The sequence below is a fragment of the Megalopta genalis genome, chromosome 1 (genome assembly GCF_051020955.1).
Source record: "Megalopta genalis isolate 19385.01 chromosome 1, iyMegGena1_principal, whole genome shotgun sequence".
Lineage (NCBI taxonomy): Eukaryota > Metazoa > Arthropoda > Insecta > Hymenoptera > Halictidae > Megalopta > Megalopta genalis.
This window is the reverse complement of record NC_135013.1, coordinates 16297110-16317736: the sequence shown is the minus strand read 5'-3', so window position 1 is coordinate 16317736 and position 20627 is coordinate 16297110. Positions and strand designations below refer to the sequence as shown.

Sequence of the window (20627 nt, the reverse complement as noted above, 5' to 3'; positions counted from 1 at the left end):
AAAAGATACGAAATGGACCGATCAGAGGCACAAACATATCTGAAAAAACAAACAAATTTTTGTCCAAGCTGTCCTGATCAACCTCAACTTTGCAGAGAATGTTTTAATGTTATGCACTGCGAATAATTTTTTTAATAAACCATTTTTATAAGAATTCAATCGTTTCATTACCTCCTGTAGAATATTTGGCGAAATATTTTCGGAAATCCTTTGTAAGTAGTCAAATCAGCGTCACCCGAGTTACGGGTGACGTGGCCTGATGAGAACTTTTGCTGTCACCCGAATACGGGTGACGCGGCAGTCAACGTGTTAAACATAAAAATTCAACGCGCCTTATTTGACAAACATAGAGCTAATTAAGTTCGAATATAAACTGACGCGGCACAGTGATTGGCTATCCCACAGATACCGGCTCCGCTACTCTAGCTGGCAAAAAGCAATGTTCCGCTGGTGCAATTAAATCAGCCGGATTAAAGGATGCGAAACGTCGAGTGGAGCGAGAAATCCAACGAAAGAAATCTGGAGTCGTTCGTGCGACCTAATTGCAGGTCGAACGAGCCGCGAGAAAGCGCGGATTGCCGGATGACGTATAGCCGTGTGCAATTGACCGCGAGCTCGAAAAATGGCCGACGTATCGAGAACCACCGGGCCCGGCCAATCGCGATACCAGAAACGAGCGAGCTGCTCCCTGTAATCACAAGGCGGGCCGAGGCTAATTCGGCTAATTTCAGACAGATTTATGAGGCGGGCGGTACGGCCGGGCGGATGTCCTGCTGCACCGCTGACGAATGGCTCCGAATTGCAGATGCATCGTTGTTGCAGCAGGATGATTGGACTGTCGCTATAAACATCGAATCCTTGCGCATTCGCACCTGCGATTCGCCCTCTCTATAATAGCCTCGTTTCCTGGAACGCTGCTTCCTCGGACTCGATTCAGTGTCAGACATTCTACGGCGGCTCGTGACACAGAAAGCGAAAGGCTCTCTTGTTAATTACGCTCCGGTATCGATACTCCACCGGTTCGGAACTATTTTTAATGACTTTACGCTTGCTACGAAGTTATTCGAGTGCCGGTCTAACAAGGCGAAGACTCGACCCTCTGAATATGCATAGAATGTTCACCGCATCGAATGGCTGATTCTAAAAATATTTATAACGCCGCGTAATTTTAGAAGATTGATGATGCGACGATACTGTTTTAACCTTTTAGAGAATTTCTTCCCGTCGCCTACCAAAAACTCGGACGTATGTATTTATTGGCGAAGTAGCAAGTAACGGTTTGAAGAAAATGGAAGATTGTAGAAACAGAATCTGCCACGGTCAAAATGACCGGTTTCTTATTTTTTTGAGTTCTACGAACTTTACAGACTGTTTTACAGGATATGCTTGAATAAATCGTATTGTTGCAGCAAGTTTTATAATAAGAACTTTACAAAATCTGTATAAATTCGATCTTCTCACTTTTATGAGGCAATGCACACCGGTCACTGATAGCGTTAAATACAAGATAAAAATAGATTCTGTTGATATCAAACCTGGATACATTTTATCTGAAATGAAAATAAGAAATAATGATTTGAAATAATTAATTTCGAACCATTGTTTTCAATGCTATTATTTGAAAACAAAAATAATATCGATCCGTTTAAAATAATAATTATTTAAAATAACGATTTATTTCACAAGGTTTTATGTCACAAAGGAAATAATCGTCAAAATAATATGCAACAAAAATATTTTATTTTAAGAAATCTTTAGATCAATGTGCTTCAAGCAAAACGCTCTCTTAACGGCAATTTGCTTCAAGTAAAAACTCTTTCTTCAAGAAGTTTATTTCTTTTGTCTAGGTACATCTAATATCTTCAGAAACATGTTTTTTATTATCGGATAATCATTTAACATAGTTAGATCGACCGTTCTATCTTGCAGAAATGTTAATGAGGATGTCAATATAAATCTCAGTCTGAGAGCTGACAATAAGATCACCATATAATTTCCAACAAGAATTTCACAATTATTTCAGATAATTATAAAATAAAATAACAGGTGACATTTGAAATAATATGTTATTTAAAACGTGACCAGGGCTAATTTAATACAGATTTTATGAAAAAAAAGATGTTAATTTCGAATGTACCATAATAATCAGCAAAATGATGTTATGTCCCCTGAAGAAGGAACATCCGATTACGAAGTGTTAAAGTTCACAGCAAGAATCTTATCTCTCGACGTAAATTGCAAGATTGCGCATTGCGGGCTTGAGAAATGCAGAATTAAAAATCAGAGCTAGCATCTGCTCGCTGCGTCAGAGTCGGTGGCAAACACGATGATTCGCAAGATCTCTTGCGAAAGGAAAGACTGATATCTCTCCATAAAACTGATTCACGTGAAAAGCGGCTGCTCGGTTATCAATTTCTCTTTCTATTATCCCGAGTAATTCGCGTGCGGTTAGCAGGCAAGAGTTGGTAGATCGCCAGACGTTGGTAGATCACTAGACCGCAGTTTAGAGCCTTCCAACCTGCACAGTTGGCTCCAGCTTGCCGGAAGAAACCAAAATCCGCGAGGGGCCACTTCCAGCTTAGCACAGTTCTCTGAGAATTTATACGGATCATAATTATTAGAATTATTCGGGCGTAACCCTTAAGCTTTCAAATATGCGGCGAATCGTCGTATGGCTGTTATATTAACTTTCCTTGTATTAACAACGTATTTAATTTAAATTTGCGTAAATTTAATGTATCAAATAATCGTGTTATTTTTCTGTTACCTGTATCAAAGCCATTGAAGAAAATACGGACGCAGCAAGATGGATTTTCTCGTCTTGCAGGATATTATGAACGACAGAGAAGTTCTAATTCCTGCGGTAAAATAAATCATAAGATGAGCGATTACCGCAGCACTTGTCTAACAGCTACAGTAATGTCTCCCTAACTGACGCTCAGATTGTGCACAAAAATGGACAATTTGGGAAGAGGCGATACGATTATTCGAGCCTCGAGTCTCGTTTTTATAATTGTTGAGAATCGGTAATTATAAAAACGAGGGGCAAGATTCAAATTAATCGTATCTCCTCTCCCAAAATTGTCCATTTTTGTGGACAATCTGAGCGCCAATTAGAGAGACATTACTGTATTATCTTATTCGACTAGACAATCGTTTACAACTTGAGATATCTCACGAGGAGAGTGTAAAAATTTCTTGTTCTCCATCCTCGACGTAATCGAACGTCCCGTGCTCTGAAATTGTTCATACATTTCGGTCGTTCCAGAAAGAAGGGTGTCGGAAATCGAAGAAACCCCGGAAGTCGCGACAAAGATGTACGTTGGCGTTTCGAGCGTAGAAGAAATAGTCCTCGCGGGTGTCCTCCGATCGGATCGATATTAACAAGCGACGGTGGTGCAGCCAAGTCGTAGATCCATCTCTGAAGTTAGCCGGGTCGGATCGGAGCTCGAATATTACTCGGCTGCATTTCGCCGAGGGAGGGACGCGACGCGGCCGGTAATCAAATGAATTCCCTCTTTTAACGCTCGATATCAATATCTCGGGCTTCCCTCTATCCGGTGAAAGAGGTCCGCGATTTCATTACACGCCGGAATCGAGGACGGCCGAAAGGGCCCTCGAGAGGCAAGGGGAGGCGCGAAGAGAAGAGAAGAGAAGAGAAGAGAAGCATCGTTCACGCGGCCGGAGAAAGAGTTGCCTGTGTACCTTATCGAGAGGTTGTCGGGAGGAGCGCGCCCCGTCGATTCGAATTATTTATCGCGGCTCCGAGGAGAATAATTTCCGAAAAGAAGAGAGGAGGCAGGGGACTGATAATCGTGGCTCGCGCTTTATCCGCGGAACAAAAACACGCTCGAGGATCTGTTCCGATGGGCCGGGATGGGACGAAGCGAAACGATGTCTATGGAATCCTGGCTCGCTTCGCGCGGCATTGTCGGCCCGGAAAACTCCGCGGACAAGCATCGGCCTCTTTGTTCCGCTTTCGCCTGGTTTTCAACAGTTTTCCGCGGCACCGTTGGAAACACGAGCCGTGCCCGTGCGTTGTTTTTTCCACCGGCGCAACAATGCAACGCCGGTTGCCGCTCCGCCACTTTCGCCCACGGGCGTAGCACACGTAGCCTACTCTCGCGCAAAACTCTATACCGTTGAGAATCAAAGGTAGAGGGACAGAGAGCGCGCGCGCGCGCGAAACCCTGCCTCTTCTCCGCAGAAACGAAGGGTTTAGGTCGCGACAACGGCAAACAAGACGGGATAGCTCGTCGTCGGAGAATATATGTACGTGCTCGCAAGCTCTACGCGCCGACTAACAATGCCTCTCCGCTACTATTCAAACTCCTCTGCGAGACCTACTTGCTTTCTGATAAGTATTAGGTCAGCGAGAACACACACGGACGCCTCGCGCTTTGCCACGTGCGATGAATCCTACCGCTACGCTCCGCTGGCTAAACCACCTGGCTAGGTTCTCTACCGGGGCCGAGATTCACCTTCGCGCGATTACGCATCTTGGCGGTTAACAGTTTGCGAAGCGTTTCCATCGTTTCACGCGTGTCACGGTTGGACGCGATAAGAATTCTGAACCCTCTTAGCGCCGACCAGACGCGTCCTGTGCATCTGAGCGAAGTACAGTAATGTCTCTCTAATTGGCGCTAAGATTGTCCGCAGAAATGGACGATTTTGGAAGAGGAGATTATTCGAGCCTTGCAGTTAGTTTTTATAGTTACCGATTGTCAACAATTAAAAAAAACGAGCCGCAAGGCTCGAATAATCGTATCTCCTCTTCCCAAAAATTGTCCATTTTTGAGGAAAATCTGAACGTCAATTAGAGAGACATTACTGTATACCGAATCTGTTTGATGTAGTTTGGTAAAGAAATAATAACAATTTTGTAAAAACTGGTAACTAGGAATATTAAGAAAATAACATTTCCTCGGGATTAACTAACAACGATTTATTGTTGTTCGGCACTAAATGGGTTAAGTATTTTTTTTTTTATAAATTTTTGATGGTATTTCTTTCAAATTGTCACTTGACGGTCCAATGGCGCATCATTGTATATTTACTATCAAATAAATCTTTTTCTTCTGTGCTTCATTCAAAAATCATTAGTATATAATTTCTTTATTTATTTAATTCTTATCTAATTATCGCATTTCCGGAAAATGGGGGGTTCCTGAGGTCATTCGAAGTAACCTTTTCCTGGGCGAAAATGCAATCCACGGCTTCGTTTACGAGTTATTAACAAAAACCAGTAACCAATGAGCGGTAAGCTCGGCAAGTGCAAGGTGGTCGAGCGAGCAACATCCGCTTCGACCTTGGGGCGCGACGGCATCGGGCCGCGTTCGAAGCAATGAAGAAGTCACGGAGCGTGAACTTTTCGAATCTTTTTTACCAAGTGACAATGATATTTGTCAGAGAAATATTGATCGCCCTTATTTTAGAATGTCTGAAGAATATTTATAATAACCAGTCGGGGACACTTAAATTCGAAAATGACGTTTATACAGAAGCCGACGCTTACAGCTCGATCAAGACACTTCGTGCGAAATCCGTGCAACATTTCGCAAGCCTAAGGAACAGCTCGCGAACAGCTCCTGCCAGCGATAGAAATATTGCACGTCGGCCGTTTGCGGTTTTATTTCCGCAAAGAGCCACGGCATTCGCGGAACGCGGGTAAAGGACAGGTTAAACGGTCGCGATCCTACGGGAGGCGGTAAAGAATTCAAGAACTACAGTCGTTGCTCGACGCGTGTCCGTTCTGTTAGTTGTCGGCGACACCTCTACACGGCGGAATGATTGTTGCCGCACTTTTTATCCGTGTTTCTCGCTTCGTTACGAAACCGTGTTACTTATGGAACGACCCGACGTCTTTCCAACGAGTTCCACGTCTTCTATCCAGTACGGCATCCGGGGATATAAGCGGTTCGAGTCGCCGCCGATTCTATTCGAGCATCCCTCTCTGCTCCCGTTGCCCACTGACGTGGCCAGGAATTTTGGTCACGTACAGCGACGAAAGTTGGACCCTATTTGGTAAAGCTACCCCCCCCCCCCTATTTGCCTAATTTATAGTTTCCCAAGCCCTTCCGACCAGCAGACCCCCGTTATAAAGATCTCCGACGTTCTCCGAAATTCAATTGAAAAGAAGTCGAACTTTCAAGTTTGAGAATTTTTTCTCGGCCAATCGTAAACGATGGATTGTTTGTAGACTTTGCTCGATGGAACAATATATTTTCGAGTCAAGTTTGAACGTGTTTCGATCGTTTTAGAAGAGACCAAGACGCAGGATCACCGACATAACACGAGAAATCATTTTATTTGGAGAATTGGAAATCAAATCTGAGTTATAATTTTTCTTAACCCGTTGCACTATAGTTTTCTTTTACAACTGCATTGATTAGCACTTCTTCGTTCTTAATAACTTCCATAATAGAACGAGACGATCATTGTTTCTTGTACGTCTTCAATTTACATCGATTTCCAGATTTTCGCAACAGAAGAATCGAATTTCATTTAAATTCAGAAAAAATCAATAACATCCATATTTAGTAGATACGGAATCTTGATCACCAGTCTGATTCGTTATAGTGCGAGGGGTTAATGGTTTCTGAAGGAAGAAGGTCTGCTCTACCACGCGAGCTGCAGTTGTATTTATCTGAGATTCCTCGTGTTTTTGAGATATTGAAACATTGTCTCGTTAACAATCGAAACGTACGTATTTAAATATTATTTAAATGTTTCTGACCAAGACAATTGTTCGCCGTCGTGACTACGAGACTAAGAATAGCAATGTCCACGCACTTTATTACACCTAAGTGATCAACGACCCAAGTTGCTCACGCGGGACGATTAAAACTTTAACGAAGCCTCGGGGACCTCTTAACGTCTATCCTCCTCCTTATATACATATATATATACCTTTAGGTAATCGAGTTTTATTCAATTCGACAGTTTCAGAAACGCCTAAACGATAAGGATGCTCGAGATCGATATTCAGCCGCGTTCAATTTTGAACAATCGGGAAATTATCACGGCGATTCCAAGTGCTCGTACACGGCTATAGCAGATATTGACCCGACCGAACGTATTTCCGGGTGTATCGCTATGACGTTCCGGGCGTACATCGCTACACGCAAGAGCATTATTATACTTTGCCATACGCGTGACTTGTGCTCAATTGCGGAACTCCTCAATGGAGACCGGAAATTTCCGTCTGATTTATTTAACGCACGAACTACAGGCGTCATTAAAAGCTGAAATTTCCATCGTTCCCTTTTTAGAAACCGAACGGTTGTTGCAACCATTGTCTTAGACACGGTAACTCTTGCGAATGATTCGTCAGTATTTTCAACATTTAATTCTCAATTCGCGAAAAATGAATAATTACTAGCAAAAGTGTGCTCAATAATTTGATTACCATATCAGTCACCTTTCAGCGACGGTATTATTAGCGAATAATAACTATTGATTAATATATATTTAAGTTAATATAATTAATAAAGCCTATGATATTAATTTCTACTTGCGACCTGCGACTTGGATCGACGAGCTAATTAACACCGATGACACTGATTTTTGATAAATTCTCAAAATTCATGTTTATCGTAATATATCCGAAGAAACTGCGTTTTACCAGGATATCTAGACTGCAATAGAGTTCAAATATCGGCCATAAATTTCAGCTTTCTGCTTTCAGTTCCATTAATCAAATTACGTGGACTTTGTGAACATTTTTGGGGTTGATTTTCGGCACTCAACGTGTCAATTAAAACGCTTCGATTTTTAATATGGTTCCTACCAGTAAAAGGTGAAATTGTCCCAGTGTTCAGAAAAGACCCGCCGGCAGACCGTCGCGTTGAAGGAACGTTACCGAGTTAGGCCAATTGTGCGAACGATATTCCCAGCAGGAACTCGGCCGTCGTTAGAAGCCCCGGACGGCTTTCATTTAGCAGTTCTCGACGCGACGATTCTTGGCGTAAACTCATTAGAACCGGGTCAGGAAAGGATAGCCGGCTTCCCTTTTTGAATATCCACGTAGCCGACGTTTCCTATGCAAATTCGGTTCTCGATTTTCCACCGGACAGCTAATTTCTGATGTCCCCCGGCCGAGCCTCTTTTACCCGACACGCCCGTTTCTCCCGGCAATAATTACTTACGCTGCGACACTGCAATTTTTCCCGGCGACAACGTTGTCGCCGTTCTTCCTCCAGATTTTACCTTCGCCAACTCGCGGAAGCCGGCGGAAAATAAAACGGCAGCGTTATCTCGGATTTTTAAAATCTCGCTCGCGTTTTTGTGTGCTCTTGCTAAATACTCTTGTTAGCGTGACATAGTACTCGTTAAAATATTAGAAAGTTCGTTAATTTTTTTTTTTTTTTTTTGGAAAAGTAGTTCTCGAACTTGAACTTGTAAATAGCGTACGTGGATAGCTTGTTATCTTGTTTAAATACTTGTTAAAGTGGACGATTGCTTTTGCTTTAGACAGTTCAAAAGGATATTGGATATATTTAACTCTTTGCACTATGATTTATTTCGCACGTTGATTAACACCTTCGTTCTTATCCCTTTACCGTATTTTGACTAGTCCGACTAGTGATAGAGATTTTTAGTAATAATCTGTTAAGCATGGACGTTATTCCATATTTTTAAGTCGACGTAAAATTCTGCTCTCTCGTCATCAACATTTAAACATTCAAGAAAAAGTAGACATCAAATTAATAGTGGATACACGTATAGACACAGTAAATATACAATTTCTTTTTCTTCTAAGAAATGAATAGAACAGAAAAACGTCTAATCACTGCAATCGTGAAGGAAATGCTAATCAAGGGGTTAATAATTCGTCTAATAGAACAAGGCAATTTTAGACCTATATTTATTATATAGACACAGTAAATATACATTTTCTTTTTCTTCTAAGAAATGAATAGAATAGAAAAACGTCTAATCATTGCAATTGTGAAGGAAATACTAATCAAGGGGTTAATAATTCGTCTAATAGAACAAGGCAATTTTAGACCTATATTTATTATATAGACACAGTAAATATACATTTTCTTTTTCTTCTAAGAAATGAATAGAATAAAAAAACGTCTAATCACTGCAATCGTGAAGGAAATGCTAATCAAGGGGTTAATAATTCGTCTAATAGAACAAGGCAATTTTTGTTTCTTACATGTCTTAATTTATTTTCATTTACTTTCACTTCTAAAATTGTGTTAACAAAACTATCGAATTTTGTATCGCTTTAGAAGAGATGAATGACATTCATATTTAATAAATTGCGTATAAAATCTTCATCACGAGTGTGTAACTCGTTACAGCGCAAAGTTAAAAAAGGCCTTCGAACAATGATTTACACGAAACGTAGAAAATAACCTAGAATAACCTACTTAGAGTCATAAAAACTTGAATGCTAGAATTGCAGAAATTCCTTGAAGGTTGAACAATGAAACAGCAGTCGATTCAGCAAAACCGTGTAATTCTTTTCTTGGAGACCCGGCCAAATGTGGCACGGATAAACGGCCAGCATTCCGGCAAGCAATGAAAGTGTTCTTTAATTGGAGACGCGAAATTAGCGTAATCTTGTTAAAAAAGGAAACGTGGGAGGGGGGGTCGTTTCGATGAAGGAAAGAGGATCGTTCCGCGTCGAATTGCCGTCATCCCGTTCGCATCCATGGCTGCCTTCGCTAACTGTAATCCTTTCCTTCCGTACGACTTAGCCCGACTCCGGGATCGTTAGCTGGTCCACGAAATTTCGGTCAATTTTCTTCGTGGGAAGCTACCGATACGATCGACCGGCCCCGAATAACCTGCACCAGGATATTTTCGAACCGGTTCCTTTGTGCTTCCATCCTGGCAGCTAGCTTTGCCAGCTCGAATTAACTCGGGCTCTCTCTCTCTCTCTCTCTCTCTCTCTCTCTCTCTCTCTCTCTCTCTCTTAGTCAGCGTTCGGAATGAAATCGTATATTTTTTCTTGTTCTTGAAATTAACGTTCTCCCGGTGGCGACGCGATCGTTACTACGTCCAAAATGAATTCCCTCGGTCGGTCGAGTTTTAATTCCAGGTCTCGGTCTGTTTATTTATGGATTAAATTGTTATCTCCCGCCGAGCGCGCGGATAATAATATACGGAACCGTAATTGTGTATAATGACTGGATGACAGGCCGAATGTTTGCGCAAATATTGGTCGCCGGAGTTTCGTCGGTCGATAAATACAAATAGACCCGAGAACACGGCGGATAAACTTTCGCGTCGCCGTTTCATTAGCCATTACTAGATTGTCGATCTTCCCTCGAATTACCGCCGGTGAAACTGTTGTTTGGTGACGCAGCGAGAAAAAGTACCTGCGTTTCTCTCCAAACAGTTTAACGCTATATCTGGCGTCACTGGTGTTTTGTCCGTACGTTCGGTTAGTCGCCTAACGTACATGCGCGACCGAACTATTGTACGCTCGATTCGCGCTTCCTACGGCAAATTAATGACGTGGAAGGGTCTCTAGTAGTCTTAGAGAACTTTATTTTTTGTGTTGTACTCTCTGCGAGCGCTGGTGGAAGAATGCTCTTCCAACGCTGGAAAGTCGTGGAAGAGCACCCGTGGATGGAGGTAGATTGTTTATTATTGGTCAAGGCACGAATCACCCCTTGGAGGGGGGTGTCTGCCTTGACCCTTGTTGGGGCCTGAGAGGGTTTCCCCAATGGTGGGACCTTTTTATGGCCCTTGTCTCTGGACGCAACAACTGGTACGAAGATGTACTTGTTTAAGCATGAAAATTAATTTAAACATTGATCTATAATATCGTTCTAATTTTATCAGGACACGCAGAACGTAAGAATGTTGAAAATATAATTTAATTAACACGAACTTGTCAAATGATGGTAATTAACAGTCACTGGTCAAATGATCGATTCGACCACTTTTTTTTATTCCAAGATGATTGAAATTATGAAAATGCTTTCACCGGAAATCATTGAACACAAAATGCAAAATTGCAAAAATCTAAGTACAGTAAATTCTCTCCAATTGTCCCACAGCTTGTAAAGCAAAAATGGACAATTTGGAAAGAGGAGATACGATTATCCGACTTTTACATGGCACCGCATACCAGAACATTTAGCACTCGATACGGTCAGTGTTAACACAGATCTTAGATATAATTCTTTTGTTTGACGCCGGTATAATAGCTTGGAAATTTTAGATTTAAAAAAAAATTTCGAAGATGGCGGTAATATAAATTCCTAAAATTAAGATATGTCATCCAAGAATTTTAATTCTTAGTTAAATGAGCACAATGCTATAGTTAGTTTGCTGCCTTTTAACACCCAAGAAATATAGTTCAAATGTTATTTCAGTTTTTTAAAATGCCACCAAAGTGGTACCACCGGCATACAACAGATAGTTTTTGCATGGCACCAGCGTGGTGCCACCGGACGGCATAGTGTTAAATAACATGCTAAACATGCTAAATAACATGTAGGAGCCGAAGGTTAACGACCGGAGCGACCGCGAGCACGTTACGATTTCGGAGCGACCTCCGAAATCACAACAGCCGATCGGTGCTCGCGGACTGCTGTGAGTCAACCCCACGCGACGTACGTGTACGTGCGTACGTAGCGTCGCGATATAAACATCGCGACGTTGCTAGGCGACGGCGGGCGCTAGGCGCTGGTCGAACGACACGGCCAAATTCGAAAGAAGCTCGTAACGTGCGACCAGCGCACCGGTGAAAGGATGCGTTCGCAGCGCACAAGGCAGAACGCGACGAACGTCGACGCGCAATTTACGATCACGCTCACGTTTATGATTATGATTACGATTTACGAATGCGGCTACGATCACGATTACGGTTTACGATACGAGTAACGATATAGAATTATAATATAATGATGCTGATATACAATAATTCTCGCGTAAACGCATTATATTATAATTATCATCATGTTATATTATATCATCATCATTATATTATAATATATATTATGATATATATTATAATATAATGATGATGATATAATATAACATGATAATAATTATAATATAATGCGTTATATATAATATTATATATAACGCAATATATATATTGATATATATCATAATATATATTATAATATAATGATGATGATATAATATAACATGATAATAATTATAATATAATGCGTTTACGAGAATTATTGTATACTGCTTTACTGTCTTCTTGTATTGTATTTTGTGCGCATCACTGTTCAGTGATACAGTAATGTCTCTCTAATCGACGCTCAGATTGTCCACAAAAATGGACAATTTCCGAAGATGAGATACGATTGTTCGCGCCTTGTGGCTCGTTTTTTATGGTTATCGATTATCAACAACTATAAAAACGAGCCGCAAGACTCGAATAATCGTATCTCCTCTTACCAAATTGTTCATTTTCGTGCGCAATTTCGACGTCAATTAGGGAGACATTACCGTAAATAAAATCGCTTCCAAAACCTACTATCTCCACAATTATATGAAATGTTATAGAGATGGTTGGCGTGATAGTCAATTATCAAAGCTTCGACTTCATTTGTACACTTCGGTTGTCGGGAACGATCGTAGGCGATAAGTTTTGAAAGAGACAAAGGGAGAAACAATTTGTTCGGACGATTGAAAAATGCACGGTGCACGATAAATCTTTCGGGGCCGGAAGATCGTCGACAGGGCGGTAGATCGCCAGCGATCGCCCGAGCGTGAATGATTAACAGTTCCGCTAGATAACAGCCGTGCATTACGTTTGATTAGCCGAGATAGAATCGCGGCCATTTAATTCGATCGCGGCTTTAATGAAAAGGGGTTTCGGAGCGCCGCGAGGGGACCGGTATCCCCGTGTCTTCGTTCATTAATTATAGGCGACGACTTATCGGAATCCGATATATCGGCCGGGCGATTTTCTGTTTACGAAATGCGCGCGGGATTCGAGGGCGCGAACACTCGGCGATCCGCTCCACGTTGGTTCACAGTTCCACGCGTAATTGCGCAGCTGTTACGTCCCGACAGTTGTTGCTCGTCGACGTTTACCCCCGCGACTGATAAAACCCATTTTTGAGCCTCTGCCTTTGATTTGTTCGCCCGGGCATTCGATTGTCACTTTGCTCGGTTCGTTATCCCTTCAGCCAACCCGGTCTCCACCGGTTAAATCACTTTTTCGGTTGATACAGTAATCCGTTCCCTTTTTTCCAACGTGCCGGCCAAAGATTAGGCGACGGACACAGGTCGTGGAAACTTGGATTAAATCGAGAACGTAACAAAGGAAGAGAAATGTTCTGTCGTCGCAGCGTTAATAAGAGAAATTAGTCCGATGGTTACAGAAAATGAAATTTTCTTTCGTTGCAATTAATTGGTTAGAGACCTGTTAAAATATCGACGGTGAAATTGAAACGGTTATCACGCAGGTATAAACGTCTTCTTACGTGCAGTTTTGCTATTTCAAGCTTGAAGAATATAATTGTAGGATAGAAGCGAAGACTCGAGTTGGATACGTTTTTTAATAATATATCTTGCAAATACGGTGAAGATTGCACGGACGAGCCAGACGAAACAGACAAATATTAGATGATTCGTACATTTCTATGAAAATTCTGTAGAACACTACGAAATCAAGCCATCCATTTAATCCCGTCAATTAATTAGAATCGCAGGAAAACTCTTTATTCTACTAAATGGAACACTGTATCCTACACGGTATATTTTTATGATACCAAGAGAGAATTCTCGGTGAGCAGTCACTGACAACATTACAAAATCCCGAAAAAATGGTCCCGATTCCATAGCCAGAGGTTTTAGAGTTATAGAACTAATTATAATCTCAATTTCTTTTAGATTTCAGGAGAACGAAAGAAACGCATTGTCTGAAACGAATTGATTATTAACAATACAATGGTTTGCAATAATTATAAATGGAGATTAATTATTGGCGACAAAAAATGCTGATCATCGTAGCTGTAAAACAGATCATAGTGCAAGGAATTGAAGAAGAATATCTTTCAAGTTATAAATAAATTTTAAAGCAAAAAATTAAAAAGTCCAAATTTGAGACTACTGCAAGATGTCTTCCTCTCGCGAGATAAAGTATATTTTTGGCTCTGAAAGTCGTATGAAGGGTGAACCGACATTTTCTTCCTGCAGCAGTCCCCGCCAATTTGGGCAAACGTGGCCAACACATAGCATTAGCCCCGGTCCGCGCGTCACGAGGAAAAATACAAGACAGATTTCCTGTACCTTCCCTTTGTGTATGTTAATGCCCGGTCCAAATACACGGCGTGTTCTCTGTCTACAAGCGTGCCGGTTGCCAGATATTAATTCCCAACGTGCAAGCTAACAAAACGGTCTCCGAGGTAAGAGAACAGTTAAGCGTTCTCATTTGAATCTCAATTTTGGGGAATAATTTAGGTTGACAGCTATTTCCTAGTTACAGTTATTCACAAAATTGAGCATGCACATTAAAAGGTGCAAAACCGAAATAACTTTAACCTAAAAACTTTAAAAACCTAATAACTTTTTCAAAACTGGACCAAGTGGCTTGAATTTGTTTAGATGATAGCGGGACTAATATAGACAATAACCAAAGTAATAGACAATAACCAAACTAATAGACAATAACCAAAATGCTTTTCTTAAATTATGCTATTACTTGGAATGACAAAAAGAAAATAAACTCTTGTAAATCAACATGAAATAAAATACAATTCCTTACTTTACACACCAGTGACCAGGAAAATTCAGCAAAATCGTTCACGACGCAGCACTCACGTTTCAGAACCTCTTGAACACTATTAATACAAAATGGCGCGGCGAAAGTGGCGCCTTCATTGCACGCGCCGATCAGTGAATCGCGGAACTCCAGATCTGTTCGTTGCAAACGCGTCGCAAGATCAGCACGTGAGCGACCCATAGCATTCAAATTCAAATTGCATAGAAAAACAATCGGCGAAAGTGATTGCTCCAGTTCCAATCCACGTTCTTTGTTTTCGTAGTTTCACTTCAAAAATTCACGATTTTCCCGCTGTTGTCGCATTTGAACGCATTCGCAACGGTTCGACGTATCTGCGCAGGCGCGGTACTTTCACCGACCGACGCGAGTGTCTCTCCAGTTATCTCGGCATGTTTACAAGGGAGCTACCCGTGGTAATTATTGTTTTACCGTTCGTTAAAGTTCGCATGGCTACTGTAGAACGCTGTAATTTGTAATCTGCAATCGCTCGTAATCAGTAACGCGCGTGCGCAGCGCCACTTCTCGCAGAACAGAATTACAAAACGCCATCTAATTGTGAATTCGGTTTGTTTCGGTTGTTTCGCGACCGATGTAAATATTGTTTCGTTAATGTCTCGTAAAACGATTGGTACGGAATTTTTAAGTATAGTGTTCGATTTCGTAAAAACGGTTTAGGATTTCGCGGGGAGTGTCTGTATCCGTTGTTCGCGCATGCGGCAATGAGTAGAGCAAGCGGAACCAGCAAAGTCAGGTTAAGCGACAAAACGCCGACTACGCTGCCGCAACGTGAAATCGAACAGCTTCGTTGGAACGCCGGATATCAATCTTTACAGGAGTCGATTGGTACGTCGATTGTAAAATTACATGTCAATTGTTTGTTTATCCATGCATGCCTTTCAGAGAAGTTTTATCGAGAAGACCTGATTTTCTAAGGATCATTGGAGACGATACAACGTATGACGCGAATTAGTGTTTCGTAAGACCTAGTGTTAATGAATATTAGGCTGCAGAATTTCCAGATTAATACAAATCTCAGAGATCTCGGTTGAATTCACGTTACACAAGAACGAAAGGAATTCATTGTCGGCGAATTTGAGGTTACGGAATCACCGGATCAATGAAGATCGCAGATTTCTGTTTCACGTCGGAGAACAATGGTAGGAGCTCGATGAATGTTAAGCTATAGAATGTCCAGATTAATGAAGATTACAGCTCTCTGTTCGTTTCACGTTTCGGAAGACCGGAAGAGACTCATTACCAATGAATTTTAGGTTGTCGAATCCGGATCAATGAAAATCACAGATCTTCGCTTCACGTTCCAGACTTCCAGGCAGGAAGTGGTCGAATGTTAGGAACCTGAACTGATGAAAATTACAGTTTCACGTTGCGGTGCAATGAAATAAACACAGCGAATTTTGTTGGGCCGCTAGGTTAATGAAGATCGCCGATCTAAATTTACTCCACGTTGGAGGACAATAGAATTTCGGTAAATTTCACAATCAGTGAATTCTAGCGACAGTCGGAGTCCAAAGGACCAAAATTGGCCCTATAAAGGGATCTTCCGACCGCAGTCCCTACGGGTTTACCCGGTGCATCGTTACCTAGTGCACACTCGGTTCCGCAAAGTACGCCGAATATTTCGGATACCCGGCACGCCTCGCGCAGCACCCGCCCGTGTCTATATCGCATAAATACTTCAGATGCCTAATACATCGGCCACGTTCATTTCCGCCGAAAGAACATGTGTCTTATCGATCGTGACGGGGCACATTTGTGTGTCCGACAGGAAACACATAGACGCCTGGCGAGCGAATTTCTGAGAGGCTAAGCTCTACGTTTCTGTCGCGATGTACGTGCTCGCAGGAGGTTATCGAATCGACCCTTTCCGCGATAACCACTTGTGGATGGATTGTTAATCGATATGATTTCCATATACCGTGTCGCACCTCGGCGATATTCGCAGAATCGCTTTCCGAGAGTGTTTCCGTTGCTTCTGTCGATCCTGATCTACAAGCTCTCCGTCACTCCTTCGGTGACGTTCCTGGTTTATTATTCTGTATTTATTATTATATATTTATTTAGCATCTTCTTACGAGGATTGCTTGCGTTCAGAAAATTATCTAATTTTCTTCATTTTCATGGATACGTACCGATGTTCCACCCTCGGTTGCCAAATTTTTATTTCTCTATTGTCTAATCTCTGTACAACCTTCTGCACTCTGAGCAGTTAGGCTGCTGGAGAAAGTTGCAAATTACATACCCAATTATTTATTTCAATACGATCCACAGATTCTAGACAATATATTAATTGATGATCACGAAAGAGCTTTGTTCCTATGCATTGTATAGTCGAAAAGCCCACTTTTTGATTGAACTGATTATTGATTTAAGTAAATCGACGGAGTTTCCGCCTCGAAAATAGAGAGTTAAAAGGAATTATTTCCTAGCAAGACCCAAATTGTCCGGCTACGACGGTCAAAGTAGATCCTGCCAACCGAACCCAGAGAAACGAACTGTCTAGTTCAATTTCTCCGAGAAACGTGAGCTCGTAAACGTCAGTTCGGTTCGGAAATCAGCCATCAAACCGCTCCTAACTCTCTCGGGAGCGTCGTATACACACATTTGCGTCAAACATCGAGACACTGTCTCGAGTGTACACAGGCTAGCGATTAGTATACCGGCCGGCAGTCCAATACTGACTGAACATTGCGACCAATACGCAAACTGTGAATGGTCCTAGTCTTAATTAACCTTCTACGATTAATAAAGTGCTCGAGAGGTTGTTGACAATATACCCTACAAGCTACGACCTAATACTTGATTGGCTTTACTAGCTGCAATGGCGCGAGAAATGTCTCTTCTGTAATTTAATCGGTTTCGATCACGTTTAACCGATTTAAATAAAATTGACACGCTACTGCGTGTGTACTATGATGAAATTTTGTCCGTGTACCGTTGAGAACCATCTAATTGTTTAACTTTGATAGTCAATCGAACCAAGTTAGCCTTGATTTATTCTTCGAACGTCTCACGAATCGTCTTAACCGTATCAAACCATCGATAGCCTAGACTCCGGAGTTTCAAATTTCGCAAATCATAATTGTGCGTTAATATTTCTTGTTTAAAAATTTGTTAGCAGTTCGTTGGTTATTGTAAAATGTATGCGTTCGTTAACCGAAGTCCATCGAACTTCGAATCGTTCGGTGTACCGCTTTGTCGGAAGATCCGAGTCCAGCATTTGCAACCCTCGTCATGGTGACGTGTATCATCTCAGCCGCGTCCGAACGCGATACTAATTAACAGAGAACATTGGCTATTCTCGAGGAAACACTTGGGTTAATAGAAACGGGATCATCTCATTTCATCTACGCAATTGTATGTAAATACCATGTGCGCGGTTAAAGGAAACGTAAAATTTCATGAGCAATTAAAAGCCCTTCGAGGAAGTCGCCAAGGTCGGAATTTTATCGTCAGCCAAAATGGCTCTGCATTCGTCCGTCATGTTTGTTACGGACCATCCGTCGTTCGGAGTTGAAAGATCGATCATCGACAGCCGTGCGCTTTTCAATAGATATTTCAACAAGAATTCACTAATTTTCCTTCTGTCTAAATACTGTGAAACGGTGCTTCCTGATCATTTTCTTCCTAAACATCACCAACAAATTTTTCATTCGGTAGCTGGGGTAGTGGAGTCGATTACTGTTGGGTGACCAGTTGCTGTGCCTGTGGTTTGTTTTTGGGTATAATTAACTTTATATTTATGTAAGTAAATGTATCAAATTTTTGTATTCTAGCATCTTGTTTATTTTTTAATGAAAGAATTTCGTATTCTTTTATTTTGTGTATTTTCTAATAAAAAAATTGAATACGTCTTATTCGATAAATATAAAGTTGACTGTGCCTAATAAAAAGCCAAAGGCACAGCAACTGGTCACCTAACAGTAACCGGCTCCACTTATAAATGTTAATAAACCAATTTTAGAGCGAAATGAAAATTGAATGAGCAGAAGCAAATCTGGGATCTAATTTCTTCGAAATTATAAATGGAACGCGGTCTAGTGGATTGATGTGTGATTTTTCGTGCAACTGTTTCCCAGACAGGAGAATCGAGTTTCGTCAGTTTCGAACCGGCGAACTCCCAAGTTGCAGCTGTAGTTTTGTTAGAACCGCGGATTCGCTTTGAGCAACGCGAATAAATCGAGATGCAAGCATTTAGGCCGGCCGGGGTAGCAAGGCCTGATCTCATTGCGGCTCCTTGTGCTGTAATTGCACATAATTTATCGTGTTACCGCGACAGACTGTGCACTGTCCCCACCAGAGACCATGAAAAACATGGAGGCAGGGAAACACTGAAAACGTTCCGCGACGGTGAATTCCCTTGGCGATGTTTTCCATTAACCTTCTCACCGGGTAAGCTCTATGTATAATCCTAATCAGCTGTGCAGCTGCTATCACGAAATTACTCCCTAATAAACCAGCGTTCGGGGCAAACTGCGTCAACTACCTGGCCGGTTGCTTCCAGTTTGCGAATGCTTTCCGAACATATCCAAATCGCGTTTCTACCGTATAATCATCAAGAAACAATTGCTTCTTTGTTTCGACCTATACACTTTCCACAACTACTATGTTTACTACGGCGTTTCTATCTTGATTCTGCGATTGACGGATTAACCGTTGCCCGACGAATCTTAACTCGATGGAACTATCTGTTTTACTTGATCACAGATCTTCAAATCGGATAAAGAAATTCCTTATAAATCTTTACCAAATATGACAATATTTATTTCGTATATCCAATTTATTATCCGCGTTTGGGCTGAACCAGTAGTGCTGCAAGGTTTTCCACATCTTCTCCCAATCAGAAGAATTACAGATTGAACATCGTATGACATGTACATGCAAACTCTACTCGTCCTGTTCCATATCAGTATGTAACACGATATAACAGAATCCTATGCTGAAAGAATTATGCCTCGTCTCAGCCTGAAAGGTTCATAACCAAACAGATCGAGTTCCAGAGTTGTTTGTCGCTCGTATAACTGTTACGACATACTTGCGGTTCCTGACACTTGCGGCATAAAGTGGTTTACAACGTGTGGTACAGCACGATGTAAATGCCAGTCCTATTCATGACATGGCGTATCATAAATTACACACGGTCGCAAATCAAAGAGACTAAGAACCGGGGCAATTTATTCGCACACCGCGTGTCTATCGGTGTACACGAGACCCGAAAAGCTCGATGTCGCAGTAATCCGAAATTTCCTGTAAAGTCGCGAAAAGAGGAAAGAAGGTAGAAAAGAAGCGTTTCGACTCACTGATTGAGGGTCCGATCGTTGCTGCCGGTGGTCGCAGATCCCTGAACCCCAGAGGCGGCGGCAGCGGCGGATCCCGAGTCGTGGTGCCTCCTCTCCTTGTGGACGATGCCCATCAACTTCATCCATGGATTGTTGGCCGCATGGGCGCCCATGCCGCCGCTCTGCCACATTGCGCTCGCCAGTCTCGCTCGTTTCTCGGGAGCCCTTCCTGGGCTCCAACAGATCCTTTAATCTACCCGGAAGCACGACCGCTCCGAGCACAACGTTTCTCGGCGACTGGCCGCTCGATTGCTCGCTGCTCGCGAACTGATCGCTTCTTGGCTCCCTTCGCGGCTGTTCTGGACTTTGATCCACGGGCGGCTGGATCTCGGTCCTCGGTGCCTCGATCTCGACGACCTGCACCGCCTCGTCTCCTCTTCGGTTTCGTGGAGGGTCGATCTCGGGCGTCGCGGCGGCCACGCGAGCAGTGTCCTCCGCGCAGTACCGAAATCCGATCACCGAAATGTCCACCTGTACACCGATCACCTTTACACCTGTCACCTGAACGCCGGTCACCTGTGCCAGGCCCCGCGGCGACTCGCAACAACCAC

At 42.2% G+C, this 20627-nt stretch overlaps 1 protein-coding gene and 1 long non-coding RNA gene across 2 annotated transcripts in view; both read right to left on the bottom strand.

The window, feature by feature from the left end:
- The window catches only part of shaker (potassium voltage-gated channel protein Shaker), a 489510-nt gene extending 469163 nt beyond the window's left edge, over window positions 1-20347 (bottom strand). Inside the window, exon 1 of the mRNA XM_033473847.2 lies at window positions 20038-20347. Within this exon, the coding sequence (XP_033329738.1) occupies window positions 20038-20207 (170 nt within the window). The 5' untranslated portion in view covers window positions 20208-20347. The remainder of the gene's footprint in view (window positions 1-20037) is intronic.
- On the bottom strand, window positions 2048-3005 carry LOC143260970 (uncharacterized). The gene is made up of 2 exons (XR_013035243.1): window positions 2768-3005; window positions 2048-2591 (listed from the first exon to the last, which is right to left on the bottom strand). It is a non-coding gene; the product is annotated as an uncharacterized LOC143260970 (long non-coding RNA).
- Window positions 20348-20627: the final 280 nt, after the last annotated feature.